The 22,506-nt window shown below is 34.2% G+C and overlaps 1 protein-coding gene across 1 annotated transcript in view; it reads left to right on the top strand.

The window, feature by feature from the left end:
- The first annotated feature begins 5,211 nt into the window (after window positions 1-5,211).
- The window catches only part of LOC116166381, a 105,382-nt gene continuing 88,087 nt past the window's right edge, over window positions 5,212-22,506 (top strand). Inside the window, exon 1 of the mRNA XM_031481336.1 lies at window positions 5,212-5,293. Within this exon, the coding sequence (XP_031337196.1) occupies window positions 5,242-5,293 (52 nt within the window). The 5' untranslated portion in view covers window positions 5,212-5,241. The remainder of the gene's footprint in view (window positions 5,294-22,506) is intronic.

The following is a 22,506-nucleotide window of genomic DNA, read 5'->3' as shown; positions in this document are numbered from 1 at the left end:
AAATATAGATTTTAGGATTTACATTTTTTGAGATTTTTTAAGTAAAAATAACTCGGGAACCAATGTGACTGAAGTAACTAATTAAATTCTGGAATTTCTGGAAGTAAAATATCAATAAACCACAATAATTTATAAAAATATCGAACGCGTTTAAACAGCAAGGCTGTCATCCTCTGCGAACAACATTATCGAGTTCTTTGTCATGAACCCAAATCCAAAGTTTAAAGTGTGTATCAGAGGTAGAGGGTTGCACTCCATATCCCATAGGCATAGGAAATTACCTTTTGGGAAGTACTGATCAATTCATGGCTAAAGCGAAAACCTTTTTCTCATCTTTAACTTTTTAACCAAAATAATTATACCTAGTAAAGAAATTAGTACACTTATTTAACACTTAAGGGCGCAAAAATAAACTATTATTGACTCTTGGAGCTTTTTAATGTCGCGTTAGAAATATTTCATTTGCTAATCATTGACGATATCCAATGATAGACTTTTCAATAATTTATCACAGGAGCTTAGCTATTGACTTTTTTTAGTTGGGGGTTGATGGGAGGGAGTTCTCTCTTACGTCATATTAATCCCCGGTTTTTACCATTTCTTGATATCACCTTTTGTTTGTGAGATATAGTCAATTGTAAATTTTTTTAACTGCCAATGTAGAAACTAAACCATTCGGCTAGAACACACAAAACAACTTTAAGGGTACCACATATCACAAGATCACAAATTCGGGTGGAGAAAGATTTATATCTTGCAATATATGAAAAATGTACCACAAATTCATTCATACTGAAATTAATTTACTAATATTCTGGGGGGAGGAGGGGCGACCTTTATAATCGTACGGTCCCACCATAAATTGTCTTTGCATCACTACCCCCTCCTTAGACTTGCGCCAATGAAATTATGATTTTTTGCTGTGCAATTGCGCTCCTCCGAAAAATCTTTTTCTGATGCCACTTCATAGATACGATTATCGTACTTTTATTACTTTAAACATTGAAAATTTGGAATATTATAACACAGAGTGTTCATCAAATTTACAAAAATTAGAAAATGACACAATCACAAAACACCGACAAGGGAATGTCAAAGAAGTTGGTACATGCATAATTCAGACTGTAACGATAGTTCTAATTTTGGATTTGAATATTATTGGAATTTGTTGGGTGTCGAAATTTAAATGGTTACTTTGTCAGGGAGTTGTCATTTGTGGTGGAATTTCAGTATCATGGAAATTAAGTCCGTCTGTTCTATTTCAATTTCAATAGCTCTTTGTTATTCTGGATGTTGAGCCGACGTGAGTTTATCTCAGATTCAGAGGTCTTTATGAGGGGTATTTCCTTTCATTTAATACGACAGCATGATGTCATTTGCTAGCCTTGGATAGCTTAATCAGCAACATTAGGGCAGCCTCTTTTTGGCAAGCTTTAACGATTCCAATTCATCATCGTTAGATTTCTGCTAAATCAACTGTTTACTTCTTCATATCCTGCATTTCCTTCCTTCTTCCTCTTTTCCTTTCTCCCTGAACAGCTCACTTGATTACTTCCTTCAACACACGGTATTTTCTTAGTACATGTCCAAACCAATTGGCACATTAGAAAACATGACCGACTAAGCTAGTACATGTGATGTCAAAAGAGGTTAAGAGGACTCTTGAGGATTCGCGTTTTGGCTTTTGAAGCGACCAGTTGGTCCAGATATAAAAAAAAGATTCGCGTTGTAACATTCAAAGAGATCAATCGTAGTCCAGACAACGATTAAGAGGTTCGCGCATTGACTTTTGAAGCGACCAGTACGGTCGATATAGAAAATTAACTTCGTGTGACTATCGAGGAGACTAATGGGCCCAAGTACATTAATCCGTAGTGCCAGAGTGCGGTATCTAATGCGATATTAATTTTAACCGTTTGTAAGGGTTTCTGGTGCAGTAACTTTTAAGAAATTTGATCTCATTGGTTTTGATGGTGCAGGGATAAAACTACCAACTACGTATTATGTGTGGAAGTACTTTTTTAAAAATACTTTTAGAAATCAAAATAACCGGTGCTAAAATTAACTATATTTTGACCAAATTCGAATTAAAACAGGTGTTAGAGTAGAGTATATAACAATGAGTTAAGCTGCTTTGGCTCAAAACAGCGTATAAACGACTAGCTCGCTCAGGATTATTACATGAAAGACCTTTCAAACAAGCTATTACTTTATACCACTTGACATTTAAATTTTATAGGGGAATAACCCTTGGGGGTAGAGGATGGAAGGGGGTGAAGTGCGTTTTGGTTAAAAAGTTTACAATTGACGTGTCTGGGCGTTTTTTCCTTTAATCAGTGGTGTTCGATAAATCCATGGTGGGAAGTTTTTATTGAACACCCTGTATAATGGTTGACAAATTATGACTATAAAAGTTTACGAAAGTTGCCGTTCTGCAAAAGGAAGCATCCAAACATTGTCAATCTTAGATCTTTTGAATTTTTCGCTACATACTAAAATTGCCCCTAGCTGTATATAGATGTGATAAACCACGGGTATCGGTAAAACTACGTTCAGATGGTTGTAAAGGAAATCAATTCGGGTACGGGAAACCAGTATTTGTACGAGAAATTAAAAGGTCTAAAAGACAATACCTATGTAACATAAAATAAAATAATAATAATAAAATAACACCACATCGTAAACCAATGAAGGTTCGAGTTCAGCAGTATTCCTAAAGGAATGCCTACATGTACCACGCGGAATACAAAATGGCGGTGCTCACGTAATCAATGAAATATCACATAAAGTAATAGTACAAAATGTGCCCAGAAACCAACTCAAAAAATCCCACCAAGAGATTGCGCCCGTAAATGCAACGACAGTTAGAATTTAAGTATGCCAGCGAATACCAAACAATAACGTACGGTGACCATAAAACAAACGTTACTATACTACACGCACGTAGTTTCTCTTTCGTTGCTCTATATTTCAAAGAGATAAAAGGGATAAGGGTGTTTTAATCTGTAGACACTGACCCCTGGGTTTCCAATTTTAACCATATACCGGTAAGAAACTGTGGCTTACAGTTCAGGATGTTGTTCTGATGGTTTGATTGAATGTGGCGATTATTTTGGATCTTGGAGTCTAAAGAGTGTTTTTGATTTCAGAACCTTTTATGGTTGCAAAAAATAGTGTCCACAAGGTGCTACTTCTGGAACATTTTCAGGGTTGTTATTTTTGTGTTTTGAATTGAATAAGGACATCGGGATTAAGAATTAATAAGACAGTTCAACCATCATTTTATCATTATCACTTATTATTGTAAATTTATTCAAATGTGGAATCTGCTTTAAATAAGGTTTCTTCATATGTAATTTGTCAAATACGGGCTAAAGAACATACATTTGCAACATTACTGCGGAATTATGCTAGATTAAGTATAATCTTATCCCGTGAATGCAAATGGACGGTAATATAAGCGCTGAGTTAAGGAAGCTCTTTAAATATGTGCATCATCATCGTCCAGACGAAAAAATTGCCACTAACTTACTTTTTGCGCTATTATCTTTCATATACATATACATTATATATCTGGTGCTACAAGAATTCAGAAGTTTACGCACATGTTAATATTTCACATTCCATAAGGGTCTTGTTTATGTATTAATTTGCATAAGATTAAGAAACCTCCCTCCTTAGTTTCGCAAACTACCACCCCGCACTAAAGTTGAACGAAATCCGCTCCGCGCATAGTCCACAAGCTTTTTAATTAAAGGAAACAACTTCCCCGGCGCATCATCTCAATACGAATTTTCTTAAGGTAAAAAAGTATCGTATTACAAACTCTGCTGCAAATAAATCTTATTTAAATACGAATTTGAAATCATTTCCTTACGGATATATTCGATTTGCGGTTTGGGGTCCGCATTTTAAATCCCCGGGAAATGATTATGAATTATTTATGAAGGCAAATACAATTTTCTACATGTTAGTTGGGAATGAATTAGAAATCCATATTGGAGCATGTTATAGAAGGGACGATCATCGTCTTTTTACTGGCAATTCAAGCAAGCTTAGCTACTCAGTCGGAATCGTTTATCCCTTTCGAATTGTTCTCTTTTAGTTTTCGAAATTTTTATTGAGGCATTCATCATCTCAACTTCTCAAATAAACCTTACGGAAAAGCTTTGATCATGCCATAAAGGCAGTTTGCCGTTGTATAATTCAAAATGAAAAAAACGTTTTTGGTTTCCTCACTCCTCCTTTTGACGTACAAAGCATCTTCACCCAGCTTAAATTACTCATTGATTTTGAAATTGAAGGTATCTATTGAAATTATATATATTCCAAAAGTACAATGAGAAGGTATATTTATGCTTTGGATAAAAAGAACAATTCTTCAAAATTGACTGACAACATATTATTTGTCAATGACTGATTTTTTTGCTAGTGTGTGTGGGGGTGGTGGTACTTGTAGTGTTTGTAGGTTTGGTGTAAATGTAATGTGTATGAAACCTGTGACAGATATGATGAAGGGATGTATTAAAACGCACTTTATGGATTTCATCTCATCAGTCTGGAAGATCATGATGAAAGATTTCAGAAAGACATGAAAAGATTCGGTCTTACACCATCTACTTATGATCCGTGTCTGTTTTATTTGGAACGAGAAGAAGAGATGCTTTCAACTGAATTTATGCTGGAAGATACCGTTAACTTAACGTCTCCTTTTGTGCAAGCAAATATTTAGGTCTCCTTTATCCTAGCTATTCTTACAGTAAATGTTTTACTGGAATGTACAATTGAACTTAAAACTCATTGTGCAGAAAAAGAATGTCCTCCCATCTTTCCTTCCATGAATGCATTGGCAGAATGGACTGAAGAATTGGCGAAAATTTTATTGAACGTAAACTATTACTGTGCCATGCCTTTGAGCAAAACTTTAGATCAAAAAAATAGTTTGAGAAACAGCGGACAAGGTTGCAACTGCTGTTTCCCATTTATTAAACCAAAATTTTATTTATTTAGACACAACTGTACGTAAAACGCCTGTAATAGATAAATATTTCCGAATTTGTGAATAAATTTGATGAGTATAGATAACGGGGTCGGCGCGAAACTGGCCTGTGGCAAAGTAGTTTGATAAGGTTACATTGTTCTCCTTACCTGTCGTCTATCTACGTCACAATTCCCAATTATATTCAGTATCGTACGAGAATTTTAATAGCGCGGTAGTGTCGTGTAAGTGTCTTCTTTCCAATGGTAAATCGTAATGGTTCTTCCCTTGGAGGAACTAAAGTAAGCTTAAAGGGTGAGTTTTTCTTCTTTGTTTAATTTGGGTGTAACGTATAACCAAAACCACAAACAACCTACAAATTCAAAAATGAGTGTTTGCGAACCCTTTATTTAGTGGATTTATGGGCGGTTTCACAAACGATGATTAAGGTTAATCACTGACTAAAAATACTCGAATTAGAATGGGAAAGATCTGAGTTTAAAATCAGAGGTGGCTAAACATTCTAACATTTTGAATCAGTGATTAATCTTAATCATTGTTGGTGAAACCGAGCATTTTTGAATCGCTGGTTTTGGTGCACAATCCCCAGAAAGCATATAGGTAATTCGTATTCCAACAAAAAGTAACTTTTGATCATTTAAGCAATTTAGGTACGCAACGTACATAAGTACATACTTTTTTCCTACTATTACAAGAACATTAAGTTACTTTATCTTTACCTGCAACACGTGTTCTAATATCGCGCACCGCGTCATCAACGCACCTGCAGGTGTCGTGAAGTATTATCAGGAAAACTGTTTCAAAACCATTGTAGATATTTTTTGATGTTAATGGAATTTTTGTGTGACGAATTTGAAATTTTTTAATTAATTATATTACCTCAATTAGATACGTATGCCTCAATTAGATACGTATGAAGCGGAAGCAGTAGTCAATTACCAAAAAGCAATCGGCTGCGTAAAATAAACTTCTGGTTTCCGTTTTTAAAGCGGCAAAATGGTTCGGAAACACACCAAATTGCTCTCTTCTAAACACATCTTGTGCCCAGTTTTTGTTTTAATTAATGAGACAATTTTTAAAATGGAAATTAGTATTAGGGAAACAGGTAACTTTGAAGTTTTCCTACATAGCAACATTCAATGTTGGGGGTTGAAATTTTTGTTGTACATCAAAAATTGTTGTTTCTTTAATAGATTACGCTTAATTGATCTACAAAGAAGCATTCAGTTGCTACCAAAAAAATAAAATCTCTTCCCGATTTGAAGTTTCGTAGTTTTGAAGGAAATTGATTTTTTCCTACATAACAATAAACAATGTTGGGGGTTGTAATTTTTGTTTTACATCGAAAATTGTTGTTTCTTTAATAGATTATGCATAATTGATCTACAAAGAAGCATTCCATTGCTACCAAAAAATAAAATATCTTCCCGATTTGAAGTTTCGTAGTTTTGAAGGATCCTACATAACAATATTCAATGTTGGGGGTTGTAATTTTTGTTGTACATCAAAAATTGTTGTTTCTTTAATAAATTATACTTAATTGATCTACAAAGAAGCATTCAATTGCTACCAAAAAATAAAATCTCTTCCCGCTTTGAAGTTTCGTAGCTTTGATGGAAGTTGACTTTTTCCTACATAACAATATTCAATGTTGGGGGTTGTAATTTTTGTTGTACATCAAAAATTGTTGTTTCTTTAATAGATTAAGCTTAATTGATCTACAAAGAAGCATTCCATTGCTACCAAAAAAATAAAATCTCTTCCCGATTTGAAGTTTCGTAGCTTTTAAGGAAGTTGACTTTTTCCTACATAACAATATTCAATGTTGGGGGTTGTAATTTTTGTTGTACATCAAAAATTGTTGTTTCTTAAATAGACTATGCTTAATTGATCTGCAAAGAAGCATTCAATTGCTACCAAAAAATAAAATCTCTTCCCGATTTGAAGTTTCGTAGTTTTGAAGGAAGTTGACTTTTTCCTACATAGCAAAATTCAATGTTGGGGGTTGTAACTTTTGTTGTACATCAAAAATTGTTGTTTTTTTAATAGATTATGCTTAATTGATCTACAAAGAAGCACTCAATTGCAACAAAAAAAATAAAAACTCTTCCCGCTTTGAAGTTTCGTAGCTGTTAAGGAAGTTGACTTTTGCCTACATAACATATTCAATGTTGGGGGTTGTAATTTTTGTTGTACATCAAAAATTGTTGTTTCTTTAATAGATTATGCTTAATTGAACTACAAAGAAGCATTCAATTGCTACCAAAAAATAAAATCACTTCCCGATTTGAAGTTTCGTAGTTTTGCAAATTGACTTATTCCTACATAACAATAAACAATGTTGGGGGTTGTAATTTTTGTTGTACATCAAAAATTGTTGTTTCTTTAGTAGATTATGCTTAATTGATCTACAAAGAAGCATTCAATTGCTACCAAAAAATAAAATCACTTCCAGATTTGAAGTTTCGTAGTTTTGAGGCAAATTGGCTTATTCCTACATAACAATAAACAATGTTGGGGGTTGTAATTTTTGTTGTACATCAAAAATTGTTGTTTCATTAATTGGTTATGCTTAATTGATCTCCAAAGAAGCATTCAATTGCTACCAAAAAATAAAATCTCTTCCCGGTTTGAAGCTTCGTAGTTTTAAAGGAAGTTGACTTTTTCCTACATAACAATAAACAATGTTGGGGGTTGTAATTTTTGTTGTACATCAAAAATTGTTGTTTCATTAATTGATTATGCTTAATTGATCTACAAAGAAGCATTCAATTGCTACCAAAAAATAAAATCTCTTCCAGATTTGAAGCTTCGTAGTTTTAAAGGAAGTTGACTTTTTCCTACATAACAATAAACAATGTTGGGGGTTGTAATTTTTGTTTTACATCGAAAATTGTTGTTTCTTTAATAGATTATGCATAATTGATCTACAAAGAAGCATTCCATTGCTACCAAAAAATAAAATCTCTTCCCGATTTGAAGTTTCGTAGTTTTGAAGGATCCTACATAACAATATTCAATGTTGGGGGTTGTAATTTTTGTTGTACATCAAAAATTGTTGTTTCATTAATTGATTATGCTTAATTGATCCACAAAGAAGCATTCAATTGCTACCAAAAAATAAAAACTCTTCCAGATTTGAAGTTTCGTAGTTTTGAAGGAAGTTGACTTTTTCCTACATAGCAAAATTCAATGTTGGGGGTTGTAACTTTTGTTGTACATCAAAAATTGTTGTTTCTTTAATAGATTATGCTTAATTGATCTACAAAGAAGCATTCAATTGCTACACCAAAAAATAAAATCTCTTCCCGCTTTGAAGTTTCGTAGTTTTGAAGGAAGTTGACTTTTTCCTACATAACAATATTCAATGTTGGGGGTTGTAACTTTTGTTGTACATCAAAAATTGTTGTTTCTTTAATAGACTATGCTTAATTGATCTACAAAGAAGCATTCAATTGCTACCAAAAAATAAAATCTCTTCCCGATTTGAAGTTTCGTAGTTTTGAAAGAAATTGATTTTTTCCTTCATAACAATAAACATTGTTGGGGGTTGTAATTTTTGTTGTACATCAAAAATTGTTGTTTCGTTAATTGATTATGCTTAATTGATCCACAAAGAAGCATTCAATTGCTACCAAAAAATAAAAACTCTTCCCGATTTGAAGTTTCGTAGTTTTGAAGGAAGTTGACTTTTTCCTACATAACAATATTCAATGTTGGGGGTTGTAACTTTTGTTGTACATCAAAAATTGTTGTTTCTTTAATAGACTATGCTTAATTGATATACAAAGAAGCATTCAATTGCTACCAAAAAATAAAATCTCTTCCCGATTTGAAGATTCGTAGTTTTGAAGGAAGTTGACTTTTTCCTACATAACAATATTCAAAGTTGGGGGTTGTAATTTTTGTTGTACATCAAAAATTGTGGTTTCTTTAATAGATTATGCTTAATTGATCTACAAAGAAGCATTCAAATGCTACCAAAAAATAAAATCTCTTCCCGGTTTGAAGTTGCGTAGTTTTGAAGGAAGTTGACTTTTTCCTACATAGCAATATTCAATGTTAGGGGTTGTAACTTTTGTTGTACATCAAAAATTGTTGTTTCTTTAATAGATTATGCTTAATTGATCTACAAAGAAGCATTCAATTGCTACCAAAAAATAAAAACTCTTCCCGATTTGAAATTTCGTAGTTTTGGAGGAAGTTGACTTTTTCCTACATAACAATATTCAAAGTTGGGGGTTGTAATTTTTGTTGTACATCAAAAATTGTGGTTTCTTTAATAGATTATGCTTAATTGATCTACAAAGAAGCATTCAAATGCTACCAAAAAATAAAATCTCTTCCCGGTTTGAAGTTGCGTAGTTTTGAAGGAAGTTGACTTTTTCATACATAACAATATTCAATGTTGGGGGTTGTAATTTTTGTTGTACTTCAAAAATTGTTGTTTCTTAAATAGATTATGATTAATTGATCTGCAAAGAAGCATTCAAATGCTACCAAAAAATAAAATCTCTTCCCGATTTGAAATTTCGTAGTTTTGGAGGAAGTTGACTTTTTCCTACATAACAATATTCAATGTTGGGGGTTGTAATTTTTGTTGTACATCAAAAATTGTGGTTTCTTTAATAGATTATGATTAATTGATCTGCAAAGAAGCATTCAATTGCTACCAAAAAATAAAATCTCTTCCCGATTTGAAGTTTCGTAGTTTTGAGGAAGTTGACTTTTTCCTACATAACAATATTCAATGTTGGGGGTTGTAATTTTTGTTGTACATCAAAAATTGTTGTTTCTTTAATAGATTAAGCTTAATTGATCTACAAAGAAGCATTCCATTGCTACCAAAAAAATAAAATCTCTTCCCGATTTGAAGTTTCGTAGTTTTGAAGGAAGTTGACTTTTTCCTACATAGCAATATTCAATGTTAGGGGTTGTAATTTTTGTTGTACATCAAAAATTGTGGTTTCTTTAATAGATTATGATTAATTGATATGCAAAGAAGCTTGCAATTGCTACCAAAAAATAAAATCTCTTCCCGATCTGAAATTTCGTAGTTTTGGAGGAAGTTGACTTTTTGCTACATAACAATATTCAATGTTGGGGGTTGTAATTTTTGTTTTACATCAAAAATTGTTGTTTCTTTAATAGATTATGCTTAATTGATCTACAAAGAAGCATTCAATTGGTACCAATAAATAAAATCTCTTCCCGATTTGAAATTTCGTAGTTTTGGAGGAAGTTGACTTTTTCCTACATAACAATATTCAAAGTTGGGGGTTGTAATTTTTGTTGTACATCAAAAATTGTGGTTTCTTTAATAGATTATGCTTAATTGATCTACAAAGAAGCATTCAAATGCTACCAAAAAATAAAATCTCTTCCCGGTTTGAAGTTGCGTAGTTTTGAAGGAAGTTGACTTTTTCCTACATAGCAATATTCAATGTTAGGGGTTGTAACTTTTGTTGTACATCAAAAATTGTTGTTTCTTTAATAGATTATGCTTAATTGATCTACAAAGAAGCATTCAATTGCTACCAAAAAATAAAATCTCTTCCCGATTTGAAATTTCGTAGTTTTGGAGGAAGTTGACTTTTTCCTACATAACAATATTCAATGTTGGGGGTTGTAATTTTTGTTGTACATCAAAAATTGTTGTTTCTTTAATAGATTATGCTTAATTGATCTACAAAGAAGCATTCAAATGCTACCAAAAAATAAAATCTCTTCCCGGTTTGAAGTTTCGTAGTTTTGAAGGAAGTTGACTTTTTCCTACATACAAATTCAATGTTGGGGGTTGTAATTTTTGTTGTACATCAAAAATTGTTGTTTCGTTAATTGATTATGCTTAATTGATCCACAAAGAAGCATTCAATTGCTACCAAAAAATAAAAACTCTTCCCGATTTGAAGTTTCGTAGTTTTGAAGGAAATTGATTTTTTCCTACATAACAATATTCAATGTTGGGGGTTGTAATTTTTGTTGTACATCAAAAATTGTTGTTTCATTAATAGATTATGCCTCGCGCACATATATACAGACGGAAAAAATTTTTGTTCTTTAAAAGTTGCTTAAAACTAAATCGTCGACATTTAATGAAATATGTCCAAAAAACGATGATCTCAATTGCCACCTCTAAAAAGCACTTTAAAGTGTTTAGGTATTATTTACTCGTTCCATGATTCTCCACCATTATAGCATCTCCGGAAAAGGCAATATTTTAAAGATATACTCGTATTGTATACCTATGCCATTCCTCTGCGTTCCCATGTAATGTTGAATGACGCATTCTTCCGCACATTTGTTTATTTTCTGTGATTTGTTTAATTTGTAATTTTTTGTGTTTAAATACAAACTGTATGGACCTTTTTGTTTCAGGTAAGCTGATATTCCAGCGAAGTGTGTAACTTAAAAAGGTACGTCAACTTAATTTATAAAACTATTTAAATTTTGCTTGCATAAAGCTTGGTCCTGACCAGCAAAATGCAAACATGCTAATTACTGGCAATAAATCAGTAACACTTAATAACATCTACACAAATAAATGAGTCTTGGCAAATAGCCGGAAGGAGGCAAATCAAATTTTTTTAGGTATACACGCAGTTTTTAGCACATAAGCCTTATGAAACTGCCACTGTACAATGAGATTATTTATAAGGGTTGGTAATTATCGAATGCGTGACGTTCAGGCGACAACCGCAAGGTGCCGCCGCCATTAAAACATTTCAGGAATCCTAAACATTTCACCGCGGAATCAAAGCAACACCGCACAACGGTCGCTATTATTAAAACAACCATTTTCACGATCATATTTTCAATAACAAACAAACATCCCATCAAATATGACATTAACTAGGAGCAGTAAAAGCGACAAGAGGCGCATGCCGCGCGCGGCATTAAAATTTTACTTTCGAAACTTTACCTTTAGCCGTTTAACGACCTACTAAATTTTAATAGTAATTTCCCTTTGATTTATTGTAAAACCCTCCCGGTAATTAGGCATTCAAAATAATTGATTTGTGGTCAGTAGTTGGACAACGAGTATCTTCATTATTATCGTAGGGTTTATTAGGTTAAAATGATTTGTTCCGCCTTTGGGAGCACTTTAAAACTAAATTTAAGATATTAATTTATTGGGCGCGTTTAGCGCGGATCAATAGGGTATTTGTTATCCGTTATTCCTCCAATTAGTATTTTGGCAAAGTTCTTAATTTATGCGACGGTATTGGGATCGGTTTTCAGTGGGAGGAATTGAGCCCTACAATAAACAAATATAAAGAACGGATAAATCTGCATATTAACAAAACCAATAAATCTTGCGGAAATTACACGTTGGAAACTGAGCTTGAGGCCGGTTGCGTAACCAACTTCGACAAATAACTTATTTGATTGCAATTTAATATAGAAACATGTATTATTTATAAGAATTCAAATTATATCTTTTGACGAAATGTAGAGTAGGTATCTTAATAAATTAGATTCAAGGTGATGCAGAAGTTGTCCAAGAAAATTATACGTCTCGCACATAATGCAATTTATTTTACAATCGTCTAGCAGTAAATAGAAAAGGATGAATACAAGGGCAGTATATTATTTTGGCGTCAAGTTTTTTCTCACCACACACTATTCTTTTTAGTTTGTAATGACGTGGGATTTGGATGCACCGTTGTTTTGCCCCACGTTAACTCACAAACACTCACCATTCCATATGATTACATTGAATAATAAATATTTCAGAACTACATAGGTCTGCACATACACAGGGTGGTGCCTATGATATCGTGGGGTATGTGAGTAAAGTTCGTATAACAAATTTGTTTTCTTGTCTGAAACTTTTCTATTCTGCTAACTTGTAACGGTTTTAAATTTTACTTCTCGCGTTTACATGGGGAAACTGACATATGCGCCACCCTGTATAACGTACCCCCCCATGCAATATCGCCTAATGCGTTTTGCACTTATTTATAGTTAAATTTATTATTAACATTATTTCTTAATTCTTCATACTACACATTATTCCTTATACACAGGATGGTTCAGACCACCCTTCCACCCTTTTTATAACTCAGGGACTTAAAAGTTCATAACAAATTGCCTAGGGATCGTACTAATATTCTTATTCTCTATCGAATGACCCAATCCCCCCTTCATGGGGGGCTAGGGGGATAACTTTGTCATTTTAAATGGAAATCCACATTCTTTATTCCATACGTCGATTGTACTAAAAAAAGTGTGAAGATTTATTCGAAACATTTTTTTGTCTTCGTGGTAGCAGGTGGCGCTGTAATTACAAAAACTAATTGCAGTAAATTTGTATCTATGTCAATTAATAGTATACTAATACCATTTTTATTATTTAGTGCCATTAGCTGAGTAGATTATAGCGATTGGTTATTTTTTTCTATGATAGTACATGGTTTTTTAAATTCAGTTACGTATATACAGTGTGTCCCAGGTAGAACGCACCATAGGGAAACGGTTATGTGTTTTTTCGCGAAGGATCCACGAAGCCTTTGAAATTAACGTTCAACGTACTAATAATGCAATCTCTTTCTAGCATCAAGCAAGCGCAATAACGTACGTTAAACGCTAACTTCAAACATATATCAAAGGCTTCGCCGATCCTTCGCGAAAAATACATTAATTCTGTTTGAAAATGGTGTGTTTAATATGGGACATACGGTATATATATCAAAGTTACTGTGATAACCTGATTACAGCTCTACATATTACTACGACAAAAAAAAATGTTTCGAATAAAATATTCACAGTTTTTTTAGTAGTAAAACATGTGGGTTCCTACTTGAAATCACAAAGTTGTCCCCCCAATTTTCGAGTCATACGAAAGAGAACAACAATATTAGATTCCTGGGTATGTTTTAAACATTTTCAAGCTCCTCAGTTATAAAATAGGTGGACGGGTGGCCTGAACACCCTGTATATGAACTGTATGCACTACTGCATCTCCCACGTCTTTTCTTTAAATTTTATTTTTTAAAATTTAAATTTTTCCAGCTCCGTTATATATGTGTTAAATGGTCTATTAAATTACAATTCTTATTAGAAGCCGACTGTATTGTATTGTGGCTAACTTCATTTATCTTATTGTCATACTTACTTCATATGCCTTCAGCTAATTTTCTACTGGAATAAGCTTTAATGGGCGTTTGCACCGAAAAATTTAAGTGGGGCTTAGTAAGTGTTGCTTAAAATCCATTCTCTCAATAATCGTTGCCATGGATTTAAACCTACGCTTAAGCTAAGCTCAGCTTAAATTCGTCGGTACAAACGGCCATAAGATTTGTAAAAATATCCTTTTTTAGTATTGAGTGAAACACAAACAAACATTTCCACGCGTCCATACAGATATCCGTACAGGGTGTCCTATTGATAATGGTCACAGGCCATATCATTGAATTATATCGTTCCATTTGAAATGGAGTCAATGAATAATTGATTTTTATAGTATGCGCACGAAAAAGTGTTTATAAATCGTCTCGTTTAAACGTAATATTTCGTTTGCGGATGAGTATCTTAATGTATTCGCACTTTCTCGAAACCAGGGCGTCTTTCTTGAAATTCAACATTTTACTTTCTACGCGTGACAAAAATTCAAATTCCAAAATGAACATTTTTCACCAAATGCTATACGCACCCTTTAGACCATGGTTAAACACCTTTAAAATAATTTATTTTGGTTTGCCATCCAAACCGACTCTACTTTACTCGGAAATTAAAGTACTCGGCCCCAATGGGACCTTTTACTTCAATATTTCCTCGCCCGTAATGTGTCATTTTCCTGACATTTATGTAAATAACTACTAACTCATTAGAGCCTACAAAATGGCGAATTGTGAACTCGAACGGACATCGTTAATTCGTTTACTGAATAAAGTAAGAGCAAAAGCAAAAAATCAAATACCATTTTTTGTCTAATATAACATTTGCAGTTTCTACGCTGCTGAAAGGACATAATTGCGAATTAGCAATTGTAACCAAATAGCTCTAATCAAGATGGCCGAATATGATCCAAATTCTTGACATCTAGTCGTCAGACGTCCAGAATACATTCAGAAAATAATGCTCTATAGAATCCGTAGAAAGTACAACTCAAATCCACCTCGGTTTACGAATTTACTCCTGTAATTCCACTAGTTCACTAATCTATTGGAAAATTGATCCTCTAAATTTCCACCCCCTGCAAATTTTATATCAAACGCAATGCTTAATTGTTCTACCCTTGGAAATTTTCTTCAAAACGAAATCTCGAAAAAAATTTGCCTTGGAGCTGCCGTTACACCCTCGAATTTTTTCCCTCATCAAGCTCATCAAGACTCTCTAGTTTTCCTTAAATTACTCTCACATTCATTTTCATTTTTTCCCTAGTTCCTCTCAAGCTCATCAAGACGTCCTAAGTTCATCCCAAGTTTGCCGGAACCTACTACAACCTTCAAGTCGTCTAAAGACAAAAAAAAGTCTTTATTTGTTTTAAGACGTTATTTTGGTTGCATAAAATTAGGCACCCTTCAGAAGAGATTTTGTCATTTAAAAGTAGACAGCACTATATGCTATATAGCGCACTTGACCTTCGTACGCAAACATCAAATTGTAGACCATTTAATTAAATTAAACCTCGTTAGGGGTTGCAACCTCGACACGGTATATGTACAACCCTAAAATTGTCGCATGCGCACCTCTGATGTTTGAAATATGTGATATACTTGCCTTTATTAGAAGATCCATTGGTTAAAAATTCAAAAAATATTCCCATAAATAAGAAAGTTGATATTTTTCAGTTTGCACATGCGCACATTTGATTGCGATATGCGTGTCGGAAGCATCTTTGGTTAAAGATTAAAAAAATATTTCCATAAAATATGAGATATGATATTACGCTGTCTGCGTATGCGCACATCTCGATTTTACAATATGCGATATGCTTGCTTTTGCTGGGAGCGTCTGAGGTTAAAATTTCAAAAAAATTCCTCAATCAAAAATAACAAAGATGGCAATAACGTTGGGCAGTCTACGCATGTGCAAATTTAATCGTCAACATTCTTCTTGGTTGAGGGGCCAGAGCGATCGAACGGTGTTGCGTTATCTATCGGTTTTTAGAACGTTTCCATATACCGGTTGAAAATTCCTCTATACTTTCTATAGCGTCCCCCAATGGATACTCACGGAAACCTTGTGAAAATGTTAGGACACCTCGACTATTAATTAATTTGATAACTCGCGTACTCCGCACGGGAACACTCCCTTGCTTTCCATAGCAGATTTAATTGATTCTAGAGTGGTATTGTCGAACGCTCCCTCTATATCTAAAAACGGCCGTAGAGCTACCTCCTCAGCTACATTAACTACTCTGCGGGTGGCAAATTCAAAGGATTTTTCTGGTTAATTTGGTGTTTACTGATTGGCTCGGGCTCCAGCACCTCAGTAAGTTTCTCCAAAAGTTTTCGGAGAAACGACGTTAGACTTGGTTTGGGCGCCCAAAGATGAAACGTAATATGTCTATTGCTTAAATAAAATTTAACAAATTTTTTGTATCAGAACTTCCACAGAGTGACTTTCGGGATAGGACGTGCCAATGTTGAAACGAAAAGTCAACGTTTCGCCCACTTTCTTAAGGAGCTTCATCATCGGTACAAAGATTATTTTGTTTCTTCTCTGTCCCGATGCAGATCCTTACGAAGGTGCGCGAAACGTTAACCTTTCGATCAACATTGACACGGACCCGGAAGTCGCTCGCCTCATTCAAAAGCAAAAGCTGATAATTTAAATACGGTACGGTTGCAAAAGTAATTTTTACGATTCAAAATTTCGGTACTTACACAACGTAGGTGCGAAGATCCTATTTCATGGTGTGCTTTCTATTTATTTAATCGTCAATTTCGGGTGGGGACAACTAGAATTCCCATCTCGTACTCTTATACCTTTCTCTGATTGGAAAAATATGGGACTGATGTCAAACATCACGTTTTTTTAAGAGCGCTTCTTTTGAGATAAAGCCCCGCTTAATCGGACGGGTTTCTGTAACTTATTTAAATATTAATCCTTAATTATACTTATCCAAATGGTCGGAATAGAATTAAAACCATCAAAGTAAATCATTCTAATAGAGATGCAAATCCATTGATATACTAATGAAAAGTTGTTGGTCTTTTAAATGAACGCTTTTTTACATTGTCTTTTTAGCAGATCAGAATTTGGTAACTGTATAGTGCTGGCTGCGCTTTGGAATATGATAAAAGGATAAATAAAAAATTGTGTTTTTTAAATACATAAAAGCTCGTTTTAGTTTCAGTTTAATAACTCATCAAAACGATGTTCGGATTTTTTCATAGAAGAAATGCAATAAAATTTAATGCACGTCGCTAAAGCTGCAAATTAAAGTTTACGGTTTATTAAATGGAAAACTACTGTATCTCCCCTTTTCATTCGTTGTTAATGTTGCGTCTGTTTTTCTCACTAATTACCTGCACCGGTCGTTTTTTTCTACATCGAATTATTCCCGCCGCTAAACTACGAGTTGGTGATATGCACGTTTCAGTTACAACACATAACTCTATTTTATGGAGCTGTAAAGCATTTTATTGCGGAAGTTTACGTATTTTTTAGTGAATGTTGTGGCGAATCTTGTTCCCTTTTCGACGTTTTACTCAACAAATACGAAGTTTCTGTTGTATAAAGTGGTTCAAATAAAAGAATTTCAAAATTGAAGTTGTAAGTTTGCGGTAAGCCGAACAAAATCTAAAACTAAAGCTAGAACTGTTCTGAAGTACAAAGTCCTTTACTATGGAGACACTTTATAGAAGTTTGTAACTGAATCTAGTTTATTTCCGCAATAAGAACTTTTCTATTTTTTAAGGTCCATACAATTCTTACTTTATTAATTTTGTTCTGAAATAGTCCATGATTAATTTCAGAAATTTGTATACGAGTTAAAAATTTTAAATCGAAATCAATTTACGTTAATTTCTAATCGGAAACTCAATTTACATTTTAACTTTGCCACACCTTGGGTAAATTAATTCCTTAAATTACGACCGTCATTACTGACACTCACGATAAGAATAACAATTGTTATGTTTCAGATTAACATCAATTTGTTTCCCTAATGACTTCCTACCAATTATGTAATTATGAATCTCGATGTCCTCCCATTCCTTTAGAACCTGTTAGGAACGTGGTTGCGAATGTCGACGAAAAGATCATGGTACCTATTCCAATTTATCGCCATAGCAAATGCGTCAATTTTGAATCCTACAATTTCACACTTGGAGGATTTCAGATTCTCACCTAATTGCAAAAATAGGCCTTCTCTCGATTAAAATTTCATTTCACAGTAACGGCACAATATGTTTTTCAAATCTCCCTTGCTTATACTCCACAATTGCTGTTATACGGCAATAAAATTCAAATAACGACTGACAGTTTATAGGGGCAAACTTAATTATTTTAGGGAAATTAGGAAATTATTTCCGCAAACCCTTCGCAAAGGGTAAACACAATTTCAAATACTTTACCAATGACTTATCAAAGGTTTAATAAACGAAATTAAGCCGTGAGGATTAATAATTTTTAATTAGTTTGGAATGTTTCGTTAAACACACTTACACACCTTGCGTAATTGTGTTTTAAAATTAAACGTCATATTTATAACGGGTAACAGGTGCGTAAACTTGAATTTTCCTTAATTTATCGAGGGAGCTTTTGTGGGCGTTAAAAAGAAAAACGCTTTTCCGACTTCATATAAATGAAGCAAACTCCATTGTTTGGGAGTGTCAGTAAACCACATACGATTTAATTCTGAAAGTTTCTCGAGCGGCTCGACATGTGTTTTCACAGCCAGACATATTTTACGTGTTGGATAAAAGGCGTTTTCTTGCCGAGGAAAAAGAATTAGTGTCAGTACTCACGTCATTTCATTCGCTACTTCTTTCTTATTAATCTCCCTTATTAGCAGAGATTGGCTCTTTAACCGCTTCTTTACTTTTTCGCAGCTGATTACGTTAAGTTTTTCTTTCACTTCCTTTCTGCAGGCATAGAAATTAATGAAAAATGGCAAGGAATCATATCCCAACCGTGGAAAATTATTGGAAACTTACCACTTACAATTAATGGGACAAATGATGAATGCAAGCGAAATTACTAGGGGGCGAATGTTCTAGGAAAAGTTTTATTTCGGTAGAATCCTCGGCAAGCGGGTTTTATTTTGGGCGAATGTTTGAGAGCATACTCTTGGACGAATCCGAAGTGGTTTTTTTTACTGAGCTGTTTAGGGAGCTCTTTTACTTATGAGTAGGTTCATTGCCTTCCTAGAAGTCGTGAATTTTACAATCGCTCGTACGCTATAAAAACATTTAAGCCCATGACTTTCAAGAATATGGATATGAATCTGCTCAGAATTATTTTGGAAAACTTCTTAGGGATTCGCTTGAAAACCTTCGTAATCCTGTGAAAAATTCATAGTGGACACTTTTTAAAATGACCCTTTTCTAATTCTTCTATATACAAAATTTAGTAGGAGTATCATAAATCCCTATTGAAGATACTCCCCAGAAAAGGAGGGAGGGATAACTATTTTTTTGTTAATAGGTACTAGAACTTTCATGATGATCGATTCCTCCCCCTCTTGAGGGGCATTCCATACTCTGTAGAATAGTGTTGTGTCGTTTTAAAAATTCTTCTTGAAAGCGCTATTTATTTCCATTTAGATTACAGCGTAATATTGAAACGTCAGTCGAACTTCCATGCTACCCTTCGGAAGAATTTTCATCTCGAGGTCTAGCTTCGTGGTCTTCGTGGAAAACAATGTGGGGATGAATTCACTTCCTAGGAAACAGTCTTGAAAAACATCTAGAAATCTTCTGGGTAATTTTCTTAAACGCTTCTCAGAAACGTTTTCAGAATACCCTTGGTACAGATACTCTTGGAAGGTCTTCTTGTATCAGTTACTAGAGACATTTCTGCAAATCTTGTAAGGAGTTATGTAGAATTGGCTCTGGCTAGTTCGTAATTAGGATTCCCTAGCTTTTTCAGAAAGGTCTTTAGTAACTGTGTAACGGAAGCCCTTTAATGGGGTTGATTTTTTTTCCGAATTTTTATGGTAGCTCAGTGTTTTAGGTCATAAGTCATAAGACATTCTATTACAATTTATATTTCTTTTAAGTAAATAATTTTGATTTTTTGAAATGAATTACGTCGGAAATTAAGTTAACCGGATTTTTTGGGAACTAGTTCAGAAGAGACTTTATAACATGTCATAAATAGACCCCGTAAATATAGCGGATTCGTATTAAGAACTGTCCGAGCTGAGCTGTTCATGCAGCGCTCTACCGAATTGTACAATAGGGAGACCAGCGATTCTAGAAATAACTGTAAAGGTAACGTAAAAGTTTTGAATTGTATAAAAATAACGATCGGTGCTCTTTCAGAAATGCCATTAAATTCTATTGAAAGTATTGATGGGGTTGAATGCTTTGTTTCCCTTCTGAACTTAAAATTTTTGAATTTCTTTGTGAACTCTGAATTATTATAATAAAATTGTGACTTGCCCTTTGGATAGCTATATGAAACTTAAAAAAAGTGCTATTGTTTGCGCTTTGTCCGTGCGTCTTTTCGTCTGTCCGGACCCACTTCTGCGATTTTGAACTACTATTATGGGAAGTGTCGTAGACGCCTCAATAGGTAGCCTATACGTTCGGCTTTCAAATTTTGTTGTCTAAAGAGGGGAGACATCCCCAATTAACAATTGTGTAATCCTGTTTCTGAAAGTGAACCGTGCATAACTTTTACATGGGACTAGTGGTGCCAAATTGAAAATGGGGGTGGGGGTAGGAGGTAACACGTTCTACCCTTCATGGTACTCTAATGAAAGGTCTTATAAAATAGCATTGGTATCTAAAAACTATAACTGTCTTCTGTGATGCCTTTTCCGGATGAGAGGTTGACAGGGAGGAGGGGAGTAGAAATTTTTCATGGTACTCTATAGATCTCAAAAAAGGAACTGTTTTTTACCAACTACCGCCCTCCATTCTTAGTTATCAAAATTAAAGGGGAGGAGGGAAACACTGGCTTTATGTTTCATAGTACTCTAATGAAAGGTTCCGATGAAAGGAATTAATTTCTACTAACCGTACTCTTCCTCATTGACCCCCTATTGTGACAGATTATAAGTCCTTATATTATCTCAAGAACGGAAGAAGGGCGATTGGGACGTTTGGAAGAAATGCATCAATTGATTTCCAAATTTTTAAAAAGCGAAAATCTCGAAAAAGGTTTGTCGGAGTAGAGTACTCAATATCTTAAAAACGAAGTGTTGGAAGAGGGCACTCGTACAGGGCGTTTTGAGATTTCAATTGGAAGAATTTACTGGGCGGAATTCCATACTCCCCAGATCCCCCCCCCCTCCCTAAACAAAAGCGTCCAGATTTCAAGACTACTGGTGGTTTTGGAAAACATCAATCGATTCTTCCCCTCTTGAGGGGCATTCCATACTCTGAAGGATAGCGTTATCTTGAAAGTGGTGTCACTAATAGTTTTTAGGGGGAAAAATAGTACGGGGGGGGGGGGTATTACTACCAGGAAAAGGAGGGGGCGATAACTCTTTCCTTGTTACTACTAGAACTTTCATTCTACCCTTCGCAAGTTGTAATGAAATCGTCCTACATTGGAAGAATTTTCTCGAGGTCTAGAAAAATGTTATAGATTTCTTCGTGGGAAACAATGTGGGAAATAATTCATTTCCTACGAAACCGTCTCGAAAAACATCTGAGAAATCTTGTATTTTTAAAAGGTTTTCAGAAATGTTTTCGAAAATAGGCTTGGTACAGATATTTCTCAAAGGTCTTCTTGTATCAGCTACTACAGATCTTTCTGCAAATCTTATAAGGAATTTCGTTAGAATATCAACTCTGGCCAGTTCGCTAGAATTCCCTAGCTTCTTTAAAATATTTCAGAAAGGTCTTTTGTAACTGTGTAACGGAAGCCCTTTAATTGGGTTGATTTTTTTCTAATTTTTGTGGGGCAGCTCAGTTGTTTAGGTCGTAAACATTAGGAGACAATGTATTAGGTAGTTGGTATTCCAAAATTTGATTATTTTAAATTTCTTTTAAATCAATAATTTCTAAACCAGTCATGCGTCATGGGATTTTTTTACTTGCGTATAACAGCTTACAGAGTCATTAAGTCGCTCGGGTAATAAGGTGTTCAGAACTTTCAGAGCAGATCTCTTCATAAAGCGCTCTACCGAATTGTAGAATCGGGAAACCAACGAATCTAGAAATCACCGTAAAGGTAACGTAAAGTTTTGAATTGAATAAGAATAACGACTGGTTCTCTCGTAGAGATTAAATTCTATTGAAGGTATAGACGGATTTTTCTTTTGAATTCAAAATTTTGAAATTTTTTGTGAATTCTTGGAAATCTTTTTAGCGCATTTTTTAAGAATTAAAAAAAATGTGCTATTGTTTGCGATTTGTACGCGCGCCTTTCCGTCCGCC

This window comes from Photinus pyralis, unplaced genomic scaffold (assembly GCF_008802855.1).
Source record: "Photinus pyralis isolate 1611_PpyrPB1 unplaced genomic scaffold, Ppyr1.3 Ppyr1.4_LG3b, whole genome shotgun sequence".
Classification (NCBI taxonomy): domain Eukaryota; kingdom Metazoa; phylum Arthropoda; class Insecta; order Coleoptera; family Lampyridae; genus Photinus; species Photinus pyralis.
This window is presented reverse-complemented; position numbering and strand designations above follow the sequence as displayed.